Genomic DNA, 12,902 nt, shown 5'->3' with positions numbered 1-12,902 from the left:
CTGTCCGTCCGTCCGTCCGTGTACACAACACAGAGATCCCGCTTGATTTCAAAGCCAAATTATAGACCAACAACAGATCCAAAAAACTTTTTATGCAGTCAAAAATGGATCAAGAAGTATTCCTCAAGAATTTAGGTGTGTTTTTAGCAAACATCGTGTATTTTTAATTTCTATGGCAAGAGGTTTTTTTCCACGAATCGACAAATCAAACACTCTCTCTCGAAACTTTTAATGTTTCTATAGATAAGCTTAACTTATTTTAATGTTGAAAGAAATAAAAAAGGAGAGCCACAACAAATATTCGTCCTTTATTTAGCGCTATGAATCTCCAAGAATTCAGTTGTTGTCAATCAACTATATCGTATATGTTTTTAGTTCAAGAAAAAAAACAGCTTCATTCTTCTCCTATCGCGGTGTCCCATCGGCAAAATAAACGGAAGATTTTCATTCAATAATTTTATATCTTTGTACAGATAATTCATTTAAATATTGAATGAAAAATAAAATTACACCAAATATTCAATTGAGCTGTTTATTGAGCTTTTCGAGCTAGTATGACTATATACAAATGAGCTTAAATTTGTGTTGTTGAGAGATAGATATGTTATTGTATAAAGACCTTGTCTTTCATTTTAAAAAGCTAAAAGATGTTCTAAAACATTTGCAAATACCAATTTACTGACAAAGAAAATTGTTATTTTGTATTTTGCATTGCATTTTGCATTATATTCTATTTTGTCTCAGTCTTTCTTGTCAAGTTTAACTGACTGACGTAAACTTTGTTTTTTGAAAACTTTTGTCGTTCGTGGTTTCCGTATCTTTCTCACACATGAAAACTGGTAAAATCGAATCTCAAAATCTAGTAAGCATAAGTTTTCAAGCTTTATGAAAAGTAGTTAAGGCTTATATGAAAGAAATAAAAATATTTAAATGAAGAATTAGGATAAGAAAACAATTTTTTAACTGACGACACATTTGGTTTTCAGGTTCAGTGCCTTCATACAAGTTTAGTTAGTTTATGATCTCCAGCCAATTTTTTCTTCGATGCTACCAAAGAATTTATTATTTTTAGTTTCATTGCGGTAAAAAAACGGTTCATATAGATACATAAAAGTGAATTCCTATGGAAAACCAAACATCGTTATGTAAAAGACGTAAGTAAGCTTATTTTTTGCTCACCTTTTTTTAACCAGTTTTCAAGTCTGTTTCATATTCTTGATTTGTCCTAAAAAATTCGGAAATCTTCAAAATTTCGATTTCAGTGAATGATATTCAATTTAAATTTCACTAAACCTGATATTGTATTGGATTATCTGTAGTTATCTTTCGTATTTTAAGTAAAATTAACCAGGAATTCAAAGCTTAAAAATGTCGGTCATGGAAAAACGTTTAGGGGAGAGGGCTGGTGGTGAGTTGTATACACAATTCCATATACACAATTCTCATACACAATTCGATTTCACTGCATGGTTTTTATTATGGGAGACATTACCTTCATCTCTAATAAAAAATAATAGAAGATTTTTTCCCCGATCTTATTTTTACCTTTCAAGTTTCATTCAAATTGTTCTCCCTGTGACTTGCATTTCGGGATCTCCGCTTTTTGGCAGTGCCAAAATATATATTAACTAAGAAGTTCTACATAACTAAGAACTTTTTTTGTTTTATTCGAAGCAGCGCAGTTTACTTCTTAACATCTGTTTCATACGGGTTCAGTTACATACAATTGCGAGAGGAAAAATGTAGCAGACAATATTAAAACAAAAATAAAATAAAAAATAATTTAAAAAACTTTTTTTCGCAATTCCATTTTTTCCATACATCATATCTTATCCTATCCTCATCATATCACTGGAAAGCATGGGTGGCGTGCGCTGCTAATGCGCCTCCTCTTACCAATGCGACCCGGTTTCGAGCTCTGCCGGTCTCGATGTGCTATGTGAGTAGAGTTGTTTGTTGGTTCTCTCCTGTGCTTTGAGCGGGTTCTCCTGTTTTTCCTCCCTTCATAAAAATCAACTTCTAAATTCTAATTCGATCTACCGGCTGCCTTATCAATTGCGTCCACCCACCACAGATCTTGAGTAAAATAAAAAAATCTTCAATTCTGCCACTATCCATGGAAAACGGGAAAACGCATTTTTCTACTCTATTCACTGCTTCATACTGCGTCTCCCATAAAACGTGCAATCTGCTTTAACCCCCTCAACGACGTCTCGATATATTTTGACGTTTTTGAAAGGAAAAAGGCAAAAATCAACACAATTCACAGCCCCAAAGCCAAAAAAGCAATGGCTCACTGACGCGGAAAAAAATACTTATCATGTCCGTTTATAATTAGCCTAGAACGACATCGTTTACAAACAGCTGTTTTATCCGTCTACACTAAATGCTAATAAGCCAGTGTTAAAATGCTAGAAAACCTGAACTGAACATGCAATACACAGACATGAACAGTGCTTACGAACGCAAATGAAAACGCGTAATTAAATAGCGTTTTTAAAAGTATTCAATTCCGAAAAAAAGAAAAAAAAAAATTCGCTATTGTTTACCTGTTGACAGGAGGCATAAAAACGTATTAGATTGGAAATGAAATCGTAAACATGTGAACGTAATTAGTATAGGTAATAGCACCACATGCTGTCCAACTGGGAAATGATTGGATGAAAAAACTCTGAGGATTGACAAAATTGGAATAAGCCGATAGGCCAAGTTTAATTTGGCAGACAAAGGACTTTATTGAATAGAATTATTTCCAAATTGGACAGCCATGTAGTCCTATTGCAGATTAATTATATCAGCTCAAACAAAACTAGTCTGATTCCATACGTCAAAGTTTTCCCTCGAAAGAATGCAAATGCAAATTTTCCTGAAGACTAGATTGTTTAGTTCGGGAGTCTCAAACCAGCACTTTTCAAACTGCACCTGGAGAACATTATTTTCTAGAAGTACGCCACTATTCAATAGTTTGACAAAAGACTACTTTGCGTATTAATAGTACAGCTGCTTTTCGTATTTCTTGAACTCGAGCACAGTATATCAGGGGGTTCAACACACCATTGAACATCATGACAGTTTCGGTAACTAAAAACAGACAGTTGATTTCTTTGCTACGTTTCTGAATAACCGCATATACGACAAGAACTCCAATCAAGAACACATAACTCCATACAAATCCTCCTATTAAAATATACATGGTGTTGACGGATTTCTTGTATCTAGGCATGTCTATAGACGGTTGTACTGATTGCTGTTGGGCGTGGATCTGCACTGAGTGTCGTCGAATGACTCGAGAGATTTTGAAGACGAAATAAAAGTTCATCAATACTATTCCCACTATTACAATAATATATAATAATAAAGCAACATTTTTTGAACTTTCATTCCCTATATCTGCCACCATATACCTAGTAAATGATAGTAAAAAACTAATAATCCAAATGAACGTAAGTGCCACGCCATATCGTTGGGTTGTGACGACTTGTTGATAACGTAAGTGAATGTGTACAGCTAGGAAACGATCCGCAGTGATGGCTGTCAGAGTGCCGAGGGAAACAAAGAGTTGTAGTGTAAATCCCACACTGTACAACAAATCTGTGATTTGATAAAGTCTGTCATCGGAATTAAACTCTGAAAACAATCTAATACAGAAGACTGGCTGTGAAAAAAAGCCAACAGCAAAGTCAACTATTGCGAGACCAAGGACAAGAGCGTTCGAAGGTGTTTGTTGTAGAGATGATGTATTAACAAAAGTCAAGATAATCAGCAAGTTAAGAAAAACAGACACAAAAGACATTACTGCATTGATTACGATCATGGATAAAACGAAATGAATATAGCGACTATCATTTGAAGATACCATGGACGAAGAAGTCGATGAAAGTCTGAGAGATGCAGATGTTGTGTTACCAGAATAATTCATGGTGTTCACTTTGTCAGTTTACTTCAATATACATGTGCAGTGATCCAATACTATGCTACTTCCTTAGTAACCAGTACTGTATACTACTTTCTTGATAACCACAGATGCAGTTTAGGAATTGATATCGGTTCCTCTTGTTGCTGTATGAAAAAAGAGTTTTTCCCAATTATCTTTATCGTCCTCTTTTGCGCTAAAATACTGGACAAGGTTAACTGGATGTTGGGCTTGGAAGGCAATGTCGGAAATAAAAATGTATTTTCTTTTACCAAACGTTAAAAGTGGCTCTAAGGGATTATCCAATAGAAAAGCTGTTTTCTCAATTTTATGAGACTGGAATACATGATAAATGCTTATGACGTTCAATTCTGTAATTGTTATTGCAGAATTGCTATCAAGATTGTGATCGAATGTGAGTTAATTATCCTACTCCAGACGATGCGCCGCGTGTACATACAGTGCTTGCCGCTGAGTATAAGTGACTTGTGATACATTTGATCAACATGACTTTGTCATTCAAGCCTGAGAAAGATTCATCGGATATATTCATGCCATAAATAGACGCCACATACAAATGAAAAGGATACAACTGAACGTTAAAACATTATTTTCATTTATCTCCTGCTTCAAATATTTTTAAAATATCCTGTGTTCGAGTTGCTTGATTGTTATCAAAACAGTCCTTATTGAAAAACAATGTTGGCCAGCACACATGAGTAAGCTTGGTAAATATTAAAAATTAAACTTGTTAAACGGCGTGTACCGCTATCAGCAATACAATTTTTATCCGCGGTAGGGATTAACGAAGAAGGCACGAATAGACTTCCAATCAGTACCAATGCAAATACAAACCCATCTCGAGTACCAGCTGCAATATTGTTCAGAATTGATCTCATCTTTAGTTCTGTAATAGATGATCTGTGATATCGCTATTATTTTTTTATTTTGTCGGTTTTCAATTTGCGACACTGCCTTGCACCTTGTGACCACCTTATCTTTCATTATTATCTTTTTCACTTTTGTATCATGTGGCGATGGACGTCGGCTTTTGATTAAGCAGCTTTCAACCAAATTGGCTTTCCCATATTTACCTGCAGGAAGGCCTGTTTGTGTAAACTTTCTATGAACCCCCAACCAGGCAGCCCAAACCAGTGCTAGTATCTGACATCCATCAAGCTGGTAAGAACAGTGAAGCAAAAGTCATACCGAACTGAGTATGAGAGGTATATAAACGCGAAATAAAAATATATCAATTTGCAAGTTTTAGTTTTAGTAGAGGGAAAGAGATATTAGGATTTATTATATAATTACCAATGAAATATCTATTTTTCTCTATTTCGAAAAATTGATATCTTCACACGTGAAAATAACATGTTATTTCACGTGTGAAAATAACACCATTGCGATGGCTATTCAAAAATACACGGAAAGAATTGCCTGAAAAAGCCAAAACATACTTTCATTGATAATTATATAATAAACAGAATATTACATGGCCTCTTGGAGATACGAATTTTATCTTCTCATGTTGAAAATCTCTCACTCGTTCGCTGCGCTCACTCGTGAGAGATCTTTTCAACACTTGAATATAAAATTCGTATCTCCGCGCGCCCATGTAATATCCTCTATATATATTATAGAGATATTACAATTGTAATCAAATACGTACCCGACCACATTACATCAGCAACGCTGTAAAACTTATCGTGCCTACATGAATATTATTGTTATTAATTATCATCATTATCATCATTATTATTATTACTACTATTATTACTGTCATCACAGACATATATGCTTATGATTGTGAGATTTATCTGAGGATAAGTGTTCACGCATGCTTGTCGAAAAGTGGCGCATCGTCTGCTCCACGTAACTGGATAACCAGCACAAACAAAAATCTCGTGACTTTGAAATTGGAAAAGCTTTTGTTCCGAGGATTGTTTCAAGACAATAGTTCGCGCTGCGCATGAGTTTACATGAGAAGCTCTACACATTAATTAGTTGAAGCCCACGCTTAACCTGAATTTATCTTTTTTGTTTATGCAGTAGTATATTTATTGCTTCATTTCCAATTCAACTTTGCACGTCTGGCGAAACATGTCAAGTAAAACCTTCAGTTACTGACGAATTCTACTGAAATTAGCCTTATACGTTCTAGCTTCTTTAGGTGTAGGCTTTATTGGACTATTAAGAATATTTATATACAGTCATTATCAATCATTAGGCTTAAAAAAAAAAAAAAAAAAAAAGATAATATGAAGGGAAAATTCGTATATCGCGGTAGCATCAAAGGCCACACCCACTTCTTTTAGAATGAGGCTCGGTCACGAACTTTGGTTAACGCAATGCTGTTATTATTAGTAAAAGCACTTGATTCTGGAAAAATGATCCTTTATTGTGGATAATTTTAATTTTATTAATCCATCTTTTCAAATTATGTAGTTTTATAGTATTTCAAGCTAGCAGTTTGCTTTTTTAAAAATATTTTGCTCTTTAAGGAAATATCCTTCTGACAATATTCACAGTATTGATTCGGTTAAGATGTTGCCTGTAACCCTTAGAAAAATAGTTTGAGTGCGACTACTCATTTAAGAGGAAATTGTTTTCAATAATGAGCAATAATGGCAAAAAGCGCCAAAAACTAGACTTTCGTATGAGTTTTGATCCCAATTTTCGTTTTGGGTTAACACTCAAAACCTTTTTTAAACAGTTAGAAACTAATGTACTATGATAAAATGCCTGTTTGAAGCCGGTATTTTCAATTGTACAAAGATGTTTTGTTGCATTTGTGTTAGAATATTGCTTTGTCAGGCTTTTTAATAGAAAATATATGGGAAATAAGCAAATGAAGGCCTAAACCTCATTTTCGAATAAAATTTTTGTTTTGGGTTAACACTTTGATTCCACTTTCATCGGTCATCTTTACTTCCAAACAAGTTAAACTTTCTGAATAGCAAGATTTTAGAAGAAGAAAATGCGTTTTGGCGCTCACTGCTTGAATACGAAAAGAATTCTCTCTTAATATACAAAACCTTACTGGCACAGGAGAATTAAATTTGAAATACGTTTTCCCTATTGATCTTATAGAAATTATTGCAAGCTAGTTTTCACATAGAAGCCGATGTTTCCAATTACAAGGAACAACATAACCATAAATGCCTGCTCATACGTCACAGAATTAGCATATGGCATGGAAAAACCTTTATAACTTCAAGAAGCCGCACTCAAACTATGAGTTATTCGACATTTACTCCATGTAGAATCAATACTGAGAATATTGTCAGAAGGGTGATAGGCACTTTAAGAGCGGATGTCAGCAAACATCAAACAATTAGTGGCAAGCTTCAAAAAATCGATTTTGCTCATACTTTTAGTATTGTTAGCCTATTATGTCCCAATCATCATGGTGTAGTTTATTTGTGAAAATATATTTTTGCTTTTGAGAAATAAGCATTTTTCCCGGAACGGGTAAATATGCTAATTAGTAATGCCTCAAGTTGGCCAACTTCAGTGACATCATGTAACGAAACTATCTAACCTTTGGTATTGATAACACGATTTTCTTATTGCCTATTATCAGTTCTTCGTTCACTGTTATTGTTGAAGATTTCACTGCAATGTGGAATTTTCTACGAATTTTTTCATCGGCCATACTTTTTCCTACTATAAAAGTAGCCTCAAAACAATGGTCATTTAAACTATGTGCGATACAACGAAATCCAACGAGCTTTTAGATTTTGAAAGATGAAGCGATGATACTTCTAATGATATAAAAATTTCTTTGTGTATTTGAACAGTAATTACGAGGGGCGAGCTCAAAGTTACGTAAAATATCAAATATTAGTGACACTGAAATCGACAAGATCGTCTGGTGAGCCGTCGATTAATCATGTATACTATCTTAAATCATTTATGAAACTAAAGTTATAGTCGCTAACCTTGTTTAGTTGGTGAAATTTAAAGCTTCAATTGTGGTTTTATCAATTGTTTGTCAGGTTAAGTGCATCGCATCCAGTTTCAGGTAATAATGTCAGCATGGTACTGTAGAGCGTGACACTTTCCCAAAGGATTGTAACAGCCCTATTTGACATCTCATTTCTTTAAATTTCTTAGAATAGCAAGCTGAATATTCTTTTCTTCTTTATCCTAATGTTTTGCCTCTTAAATGAAGTTTTAAACTGAAAACACCAAGGCCAGGTTCATATAACGTTGACTTGAACGTTATGCTCAATGGACGTTCGTTCGTAGTCAACTCGTGGACAGTATCTGAATAAGCTGATTATATATATAACGCAATACTATGCTAATGACTAGTACATAAAGTTAGCATTTGTTTTGGCATGTACAATTGCCAACTAAGTTCTTTATAAGGTCAATGTACGGTTTCTTGCGTTTAACTCTAATGCCAGAAATATCTAGTTGAAAAGAGGAACAGATATCTTGCAACACCAGAATAGAAAACCTGTCTAACTTCTTGCGATTGGCCGAGTCGCAAAGGTCGTAAACGTCGTATATGATTGGATGGCGGGTGGAAACTACGCTAAGAACCTCACTCTGTAAGTCGTGCAATAGTTTCTCTGTTTCAACTTCCCGTTGATCTTTTTGAAATTCTTCATAATCTTGACATTTCTTTTTTCCTGTGACTCGCGAAAAGAAACTTGAAATTTGCTGCGATGTCAGGAATTCTGTGGCAGAGAACATAGGTTCGCCACTGGAGAGCTTTGCTTTTCTCATAGCTTTTGAAACGGAGACAGGATCGGCCTTTTGACCAGTTTGCTCGCCAATTTGATATATTTCTAGCAGGTATTTCTTCTGTTTTTCTGAGTGGCGCTTGCGCTGCTTGGTACTTTTTAGGGCCCAGCCCATTTTCAATGCAGGCTCATTCACTGCGACAGACGGAGTTCGTTCAGAAATCTGTGGCACATCACAAGTTGCTCCTTGCTCTAGTTTAGCTGCGTACATCAATATCGCTTTATCAAAAAAGGTTTCACGCTCCAGAACATACTTGTGCTTGCCACAGTGTATGTGGTTTTGTAAAGAAGAATACCTTTGGAAGGATTTGACGCAGCCTTCTTCTGGGCAAAAGAACAAACTCTGCTCCTCAGGGTCGGAATTATCTTCTTCTGTTTCAAGTTGTGCAGTTGTCTCAGCTTGATGACTAGGTGCTTCGCTCTTTTTGAGACGTCGTGCAGTAACATCAGTAAACGAAGTAGAGGAAGTGCGATCACTACGTTCACCTACAGTGTTAAGGGTTGGTAATTGATGATTCTCTGGAACATCGAAATCTTTCCACAACAACAATTTGCCGGGTCCTATCCCATAAGCTCTCCAGACTCTTATTCCTTCTTCGCTGGGCTCCATGTTGTTAAGGAAACTGATTCCCTCCCATTTCACTGGAAAAGGTATCTGACTGGTTTGCTGGCCACATAACGTTACCATCACCCCCGGCATACCACGTGCTGACTCTATCGCTGCTACCATCTGCTCCGCTGTCTCGATATCATGACCTTCGTTGTGATAGACTTTCATGTGGCTTTTTATCGTTGCTGCCTTGCGGTCGCAAGATCCTTTACCACCTTGAGGGTCTGAGTAATCCACACGGGATAGATGGAGTTTGTGCTTGGTAGCTATTCTCTGGACTGATAGCAACACTGAAGCTGAGTGGTAGCATCCAGCATTGTCTTGTCTAAGAAAGACATTTTTAATTCCTGGTGCAATAGTCCTAAGCTGGCAGAAGATATTATCAATGATTGCCAAGACTGTATCACTTTCCTGGATGCACTTTTCGAATGCATGCACGAAAGTAAGCATCTGCATATTTCCATCTTCACTTCTTCGGATAGCTACTGTTATATGCCAGCTGATGCCACGCTTGCCGAACCAATCGCTCTGCGCCTCACGGAACTTCCTTGGCAGAAACTTCATTGCCCAATCCAGAACAAGGAGTGCGGACTCTGGGTCCAGATTTTGGAGAATATCTAACCGTGCTTTATCTTGATTTATGAACGTAGAATATGAGCTTTCCATGCCTCAACTTTGTTAACACACTGATCGACGTCATATTTCATTTCATCTTTTTCAGCTCCTTCTTCAAGGTTGTCTAAAACTGTATGCACTTCATTAATAACACCAGGAAATACATCACAGCGGTCACACCTTTCCTTGTGCTCATGGTCGACACAAGGCGAAATGTAGTCTTCGTCAGCTTTAAAGCTAAGAGCGTAAGGTATGCAGTGATCAGGTACTGTGGAACTCTTGGAAATGTGAACCTGTGAGGAAAATGTAGGTTGAAGGTTAATGGCGGCGATGCATGTATTTTTTTCATTGATTGTTAATTGTTCGTTACCTTATAGTCGGTTTTGAGATATCTCTTGGAACGTTTTAGCTTTTCATTTTGTTGTTTTGCCCAAGTAAGTCCTTTTCCATATTCATCACCAAGCGTTTCCACCATCTCTTCCAGTTCTTCAAAAGCTTTAGCCCCTTCAGCGGAGAAGTAATCTAATCCTTGTAGGGATTTGCGTACCGACGCTGAACATACATTTAGTACTCGGCACAAGGTGCTTCTACTCATAGGGGAAAAGCCTGATTCATGACAATAAGCTTGATACTGCTGGACGATTTGCTCAGGGATCATTGTTCGGATGACATTTGGAACCTTGATTTCTGTATTTGAAGATAGTTTAAGGGACTTCTCACCAAAGGGCAGATCTTGTATAATATGCGAACCCGTTATAAACGTTAGAAAGTGGTCTAGTTTTTCTTTTGGAACATACATCCGAGCGGTCGACGGGGAAATGATAACTGAACCTCTTCCGTGTAAGAGACGATGATGCCTTGCGATATTGTAGCGGTACCTGGAAAGGTCTGGTATCCATCTCTGTAGTTCATTATAGCTGACTTTATCTGCAATGATGGAAAGAATCTGCCTACGCGTACTCCAATGTCCAGCGTTGTTGTAACACTCAGTGATCGCGTCTAGCAAAGCAGAATCTATATTATCGCAAGTGTTATAAGAACTACAGACCGAGCTAAGGAGCTGTTGGTGGTCTTGGGGCGCAATCTCTTCAAGACATGCGCCGACAACTTGTTTTGCCTTTCGAGTATGGTAGCGTTTTGTTCGCGCTGACGCTGTGTCCCATGGTGTTACCAATGAGTGGCGAATCGGGCTTATATCCCGTGAAGCTAGAAATGCGTTGAGGTGGTCTCTAGGTGTCTCATATGTAATGGATTTGTCTTCTTCAAGAACCAAGGATACGGACTGTGCCTCTGAAGGCTGGTAAAGGCTCACGGGTGTTTCGTGTAATGCACAGACTGAGGCAGCTGGACTTGACTTCAGTGGTGTTTTAAAGGAAACCTCTGGATCTTCATCCGTCTTTAAATAAAAATATATTCAATTTCATTAACGCCCTTAAATCATCTTGATTATTAAGACAATTTTGTAGCTTTCTACCAATCCCTTTTTTTTGTCACCCCATGAATATTATTTTGTTGTCTGATCTAAATTGGTAATTTCCAAATATATGATCATTTAGTGTCAATAATGTGCTACTTTTATTTTTCTTGTTACTCTTATCCCTAAACGTTAAGCAAACTTATTATTATGTTTCGTAACATCAATTTTGTATATTACCTTTTAACGCTCTTAAATATAGAGCGTTTTCACGTGACGTCACAGTCGCCATTATGGGGTACCAAAACAATACATTTTCTATCCTCCGGGAATTGAACTCTATTTTTATGCAAATACTGTGCAGAAAGTTTCTATTGTTTATTGCTGTCTTCTCACGTGAGTAAAAACGCTCCATTTTAGTCAATCCATTGTCCAGTGGGCTTCCTGTGGTAGGGAAATGCGCTTTGGGACAATGGAAATATGATCCTCACTCACCAATTGAAACTTCTCAAAATCCATTGCAAAATTCTCTTCAAGCTCTATTTGTTTTAACTTTTTTTCACAGTTGGTGCACATTCCTAGGTTGAATGGTAAATTGAAAACGTTATCCTGTACTCATAAAATCAGGAGGCTATCAAGTAGAGATGACTTTTAAGGACACTTACCAGAACCAGCTTGAATAAATGTTCCAGTTTGTTTCAACAGCATCTGAGATGCGCCTTTTCCAATACCTCTGTCCGCCTTTGGTATTTTCCCCTTCCATTTGTGTCCAGAAACTTCTTGGGGTATCCTACATCTAGTGTTAGAGCCCCGACTCCACCCAATGCCAAGAACAGAACGATGGTTTGGACAAATGGTTATTTCTTCTATGTTTTGGGGGGTCTTGAATAAACCAGCGCGAGACAAAATTAAATCCACCTCATTTTCAGGGCCAGAAAACTTGCAACTCCGCAAGTGACTCGAGATGTCTTTCTTGCATGTCAATAGAGGTATCACCTGTGTATCATATGCACGATCTTTACGGTCAAAACCACAGATTCCACCGACAATAGATTTAAAAGAACAGTAAATCTCCATGTTTTGATTCTGCTGTGAGTTAGGAGGCGCATTTTACTAGTGAGTGATTACCTTGCACTTGCAAAACATATTCATATTATAAAAACAACGGCCTGTCAATCAAGGGACTTTGTACATTCGCCGTCTTTTATCTCAATAACGATCAAGTCAACGTTATATGAACCTGGCCTTGGTGTTTTCAGTTTAAAACTTCATTTAAGAGGCAAAACATTAGGATAAAGGAGAAAAGAATATTCAACTTGCTATTCTAAGAAATTTAAAGAAATGAGATGTCAAATAGGGCTGTTACAATCCTTTGGGAAAGTGTCACGCTCTACAGTACCATGCTGACATTATTACCTGAAACTGGATGCGATGCACTTAACCTGACAAACAATTGATAAAACCACAATTGAAGCTTTAAATTTCACCAACTAAACAAGGTTAGCGACTATAACTTTAGTTTCATAAATGATTTAAGATAGTATACATGATTAATCGACGGCTCACCAGACGATCTTGTCGATTTCAGTGTCA

At 36.8% G+C, this 12,902-nt stretch overlaps 1 protein-coding gene and 1 pseudogene across 1 annotated transcript; both read right to left on the bottom strand.

The window, feature by feature from the left end:
- Nucleotides 1-8,199: 8,199 nt before the first annotated feature.
- On the bottom strand, nt 8,200-10,013 carry LOC148904708 (uncharacterized; annotated as a pseudogene).
- A 237-nt stretch (nt 10,014-10,250) lies between these two features.
- LOC148904707 (uncharacterized) lies at nt 10,251-12,386 on the bottom strand. The gene is made up of 3 exons (XM_089024485.1): nt 11,975-12,386; nt 11,805-11,887; nt 10,251-11,291 (listed from the first exon to the last, which is right to left on the bottom strand). Exons 1-3 carry the CDS (start codon nt 12,384-12,386, stop codon nt 10,251-10,253), a joined length of 1,536 nt encoding a protein of 511 aa, XP_088880611.1.
- Between the last annotated feature and the right edge of the window lie 516 nt (nt 12,387-12,902).

The sequence above is a fragment of the Actinia tenebrosa genome, unplaced genomic scaffold, assembly GCF_029948245.1.
Source record: "Actinia tenebrosa isolate PJP-AT-01 unplaced genomic scaffold, QUT_ActTen_1.0 PGA_scaffold9__36_contigs__length_13948895, whole genome shotgun sequence".
Lineage (NCBI taxonomy): Eukaryota > Metazoa > Cnidaria > Anthozoa > Actiniaria > Actiniidae > Actinia > Actinia tenebrosa.
Note: the sequence above shows the minus strand (reverse complement) of the source record. Positions and strands in the feature narration are given on the sequence as shown.

Excerpts from the sequence above, each read along its gene's own strand:
- LOC148904707 (XM_089024485.1), bottom strand. The coding sequence starts at position 12,386 with ATGGAGATTTACTGTTCTTTTAAATCTATTGTCGGTGGAATCTGTGGT. Across the intron at positions 11,888-11,974 it reads ATTTATTCAAGCTGGTTCTG|GAATGTGCACCAACTGTGAA; the intron begins GTAAGTGTCCTT and ends CATTCAACCTAG. Across the intron at positions 11,292-11,804 it reads ATTTTGAGAAGTTTCAATTG|ACGGATGAAGATCCAGAGGT; the intron begins GTGAGTGAGGAT and ends TTTTATTTAAAG.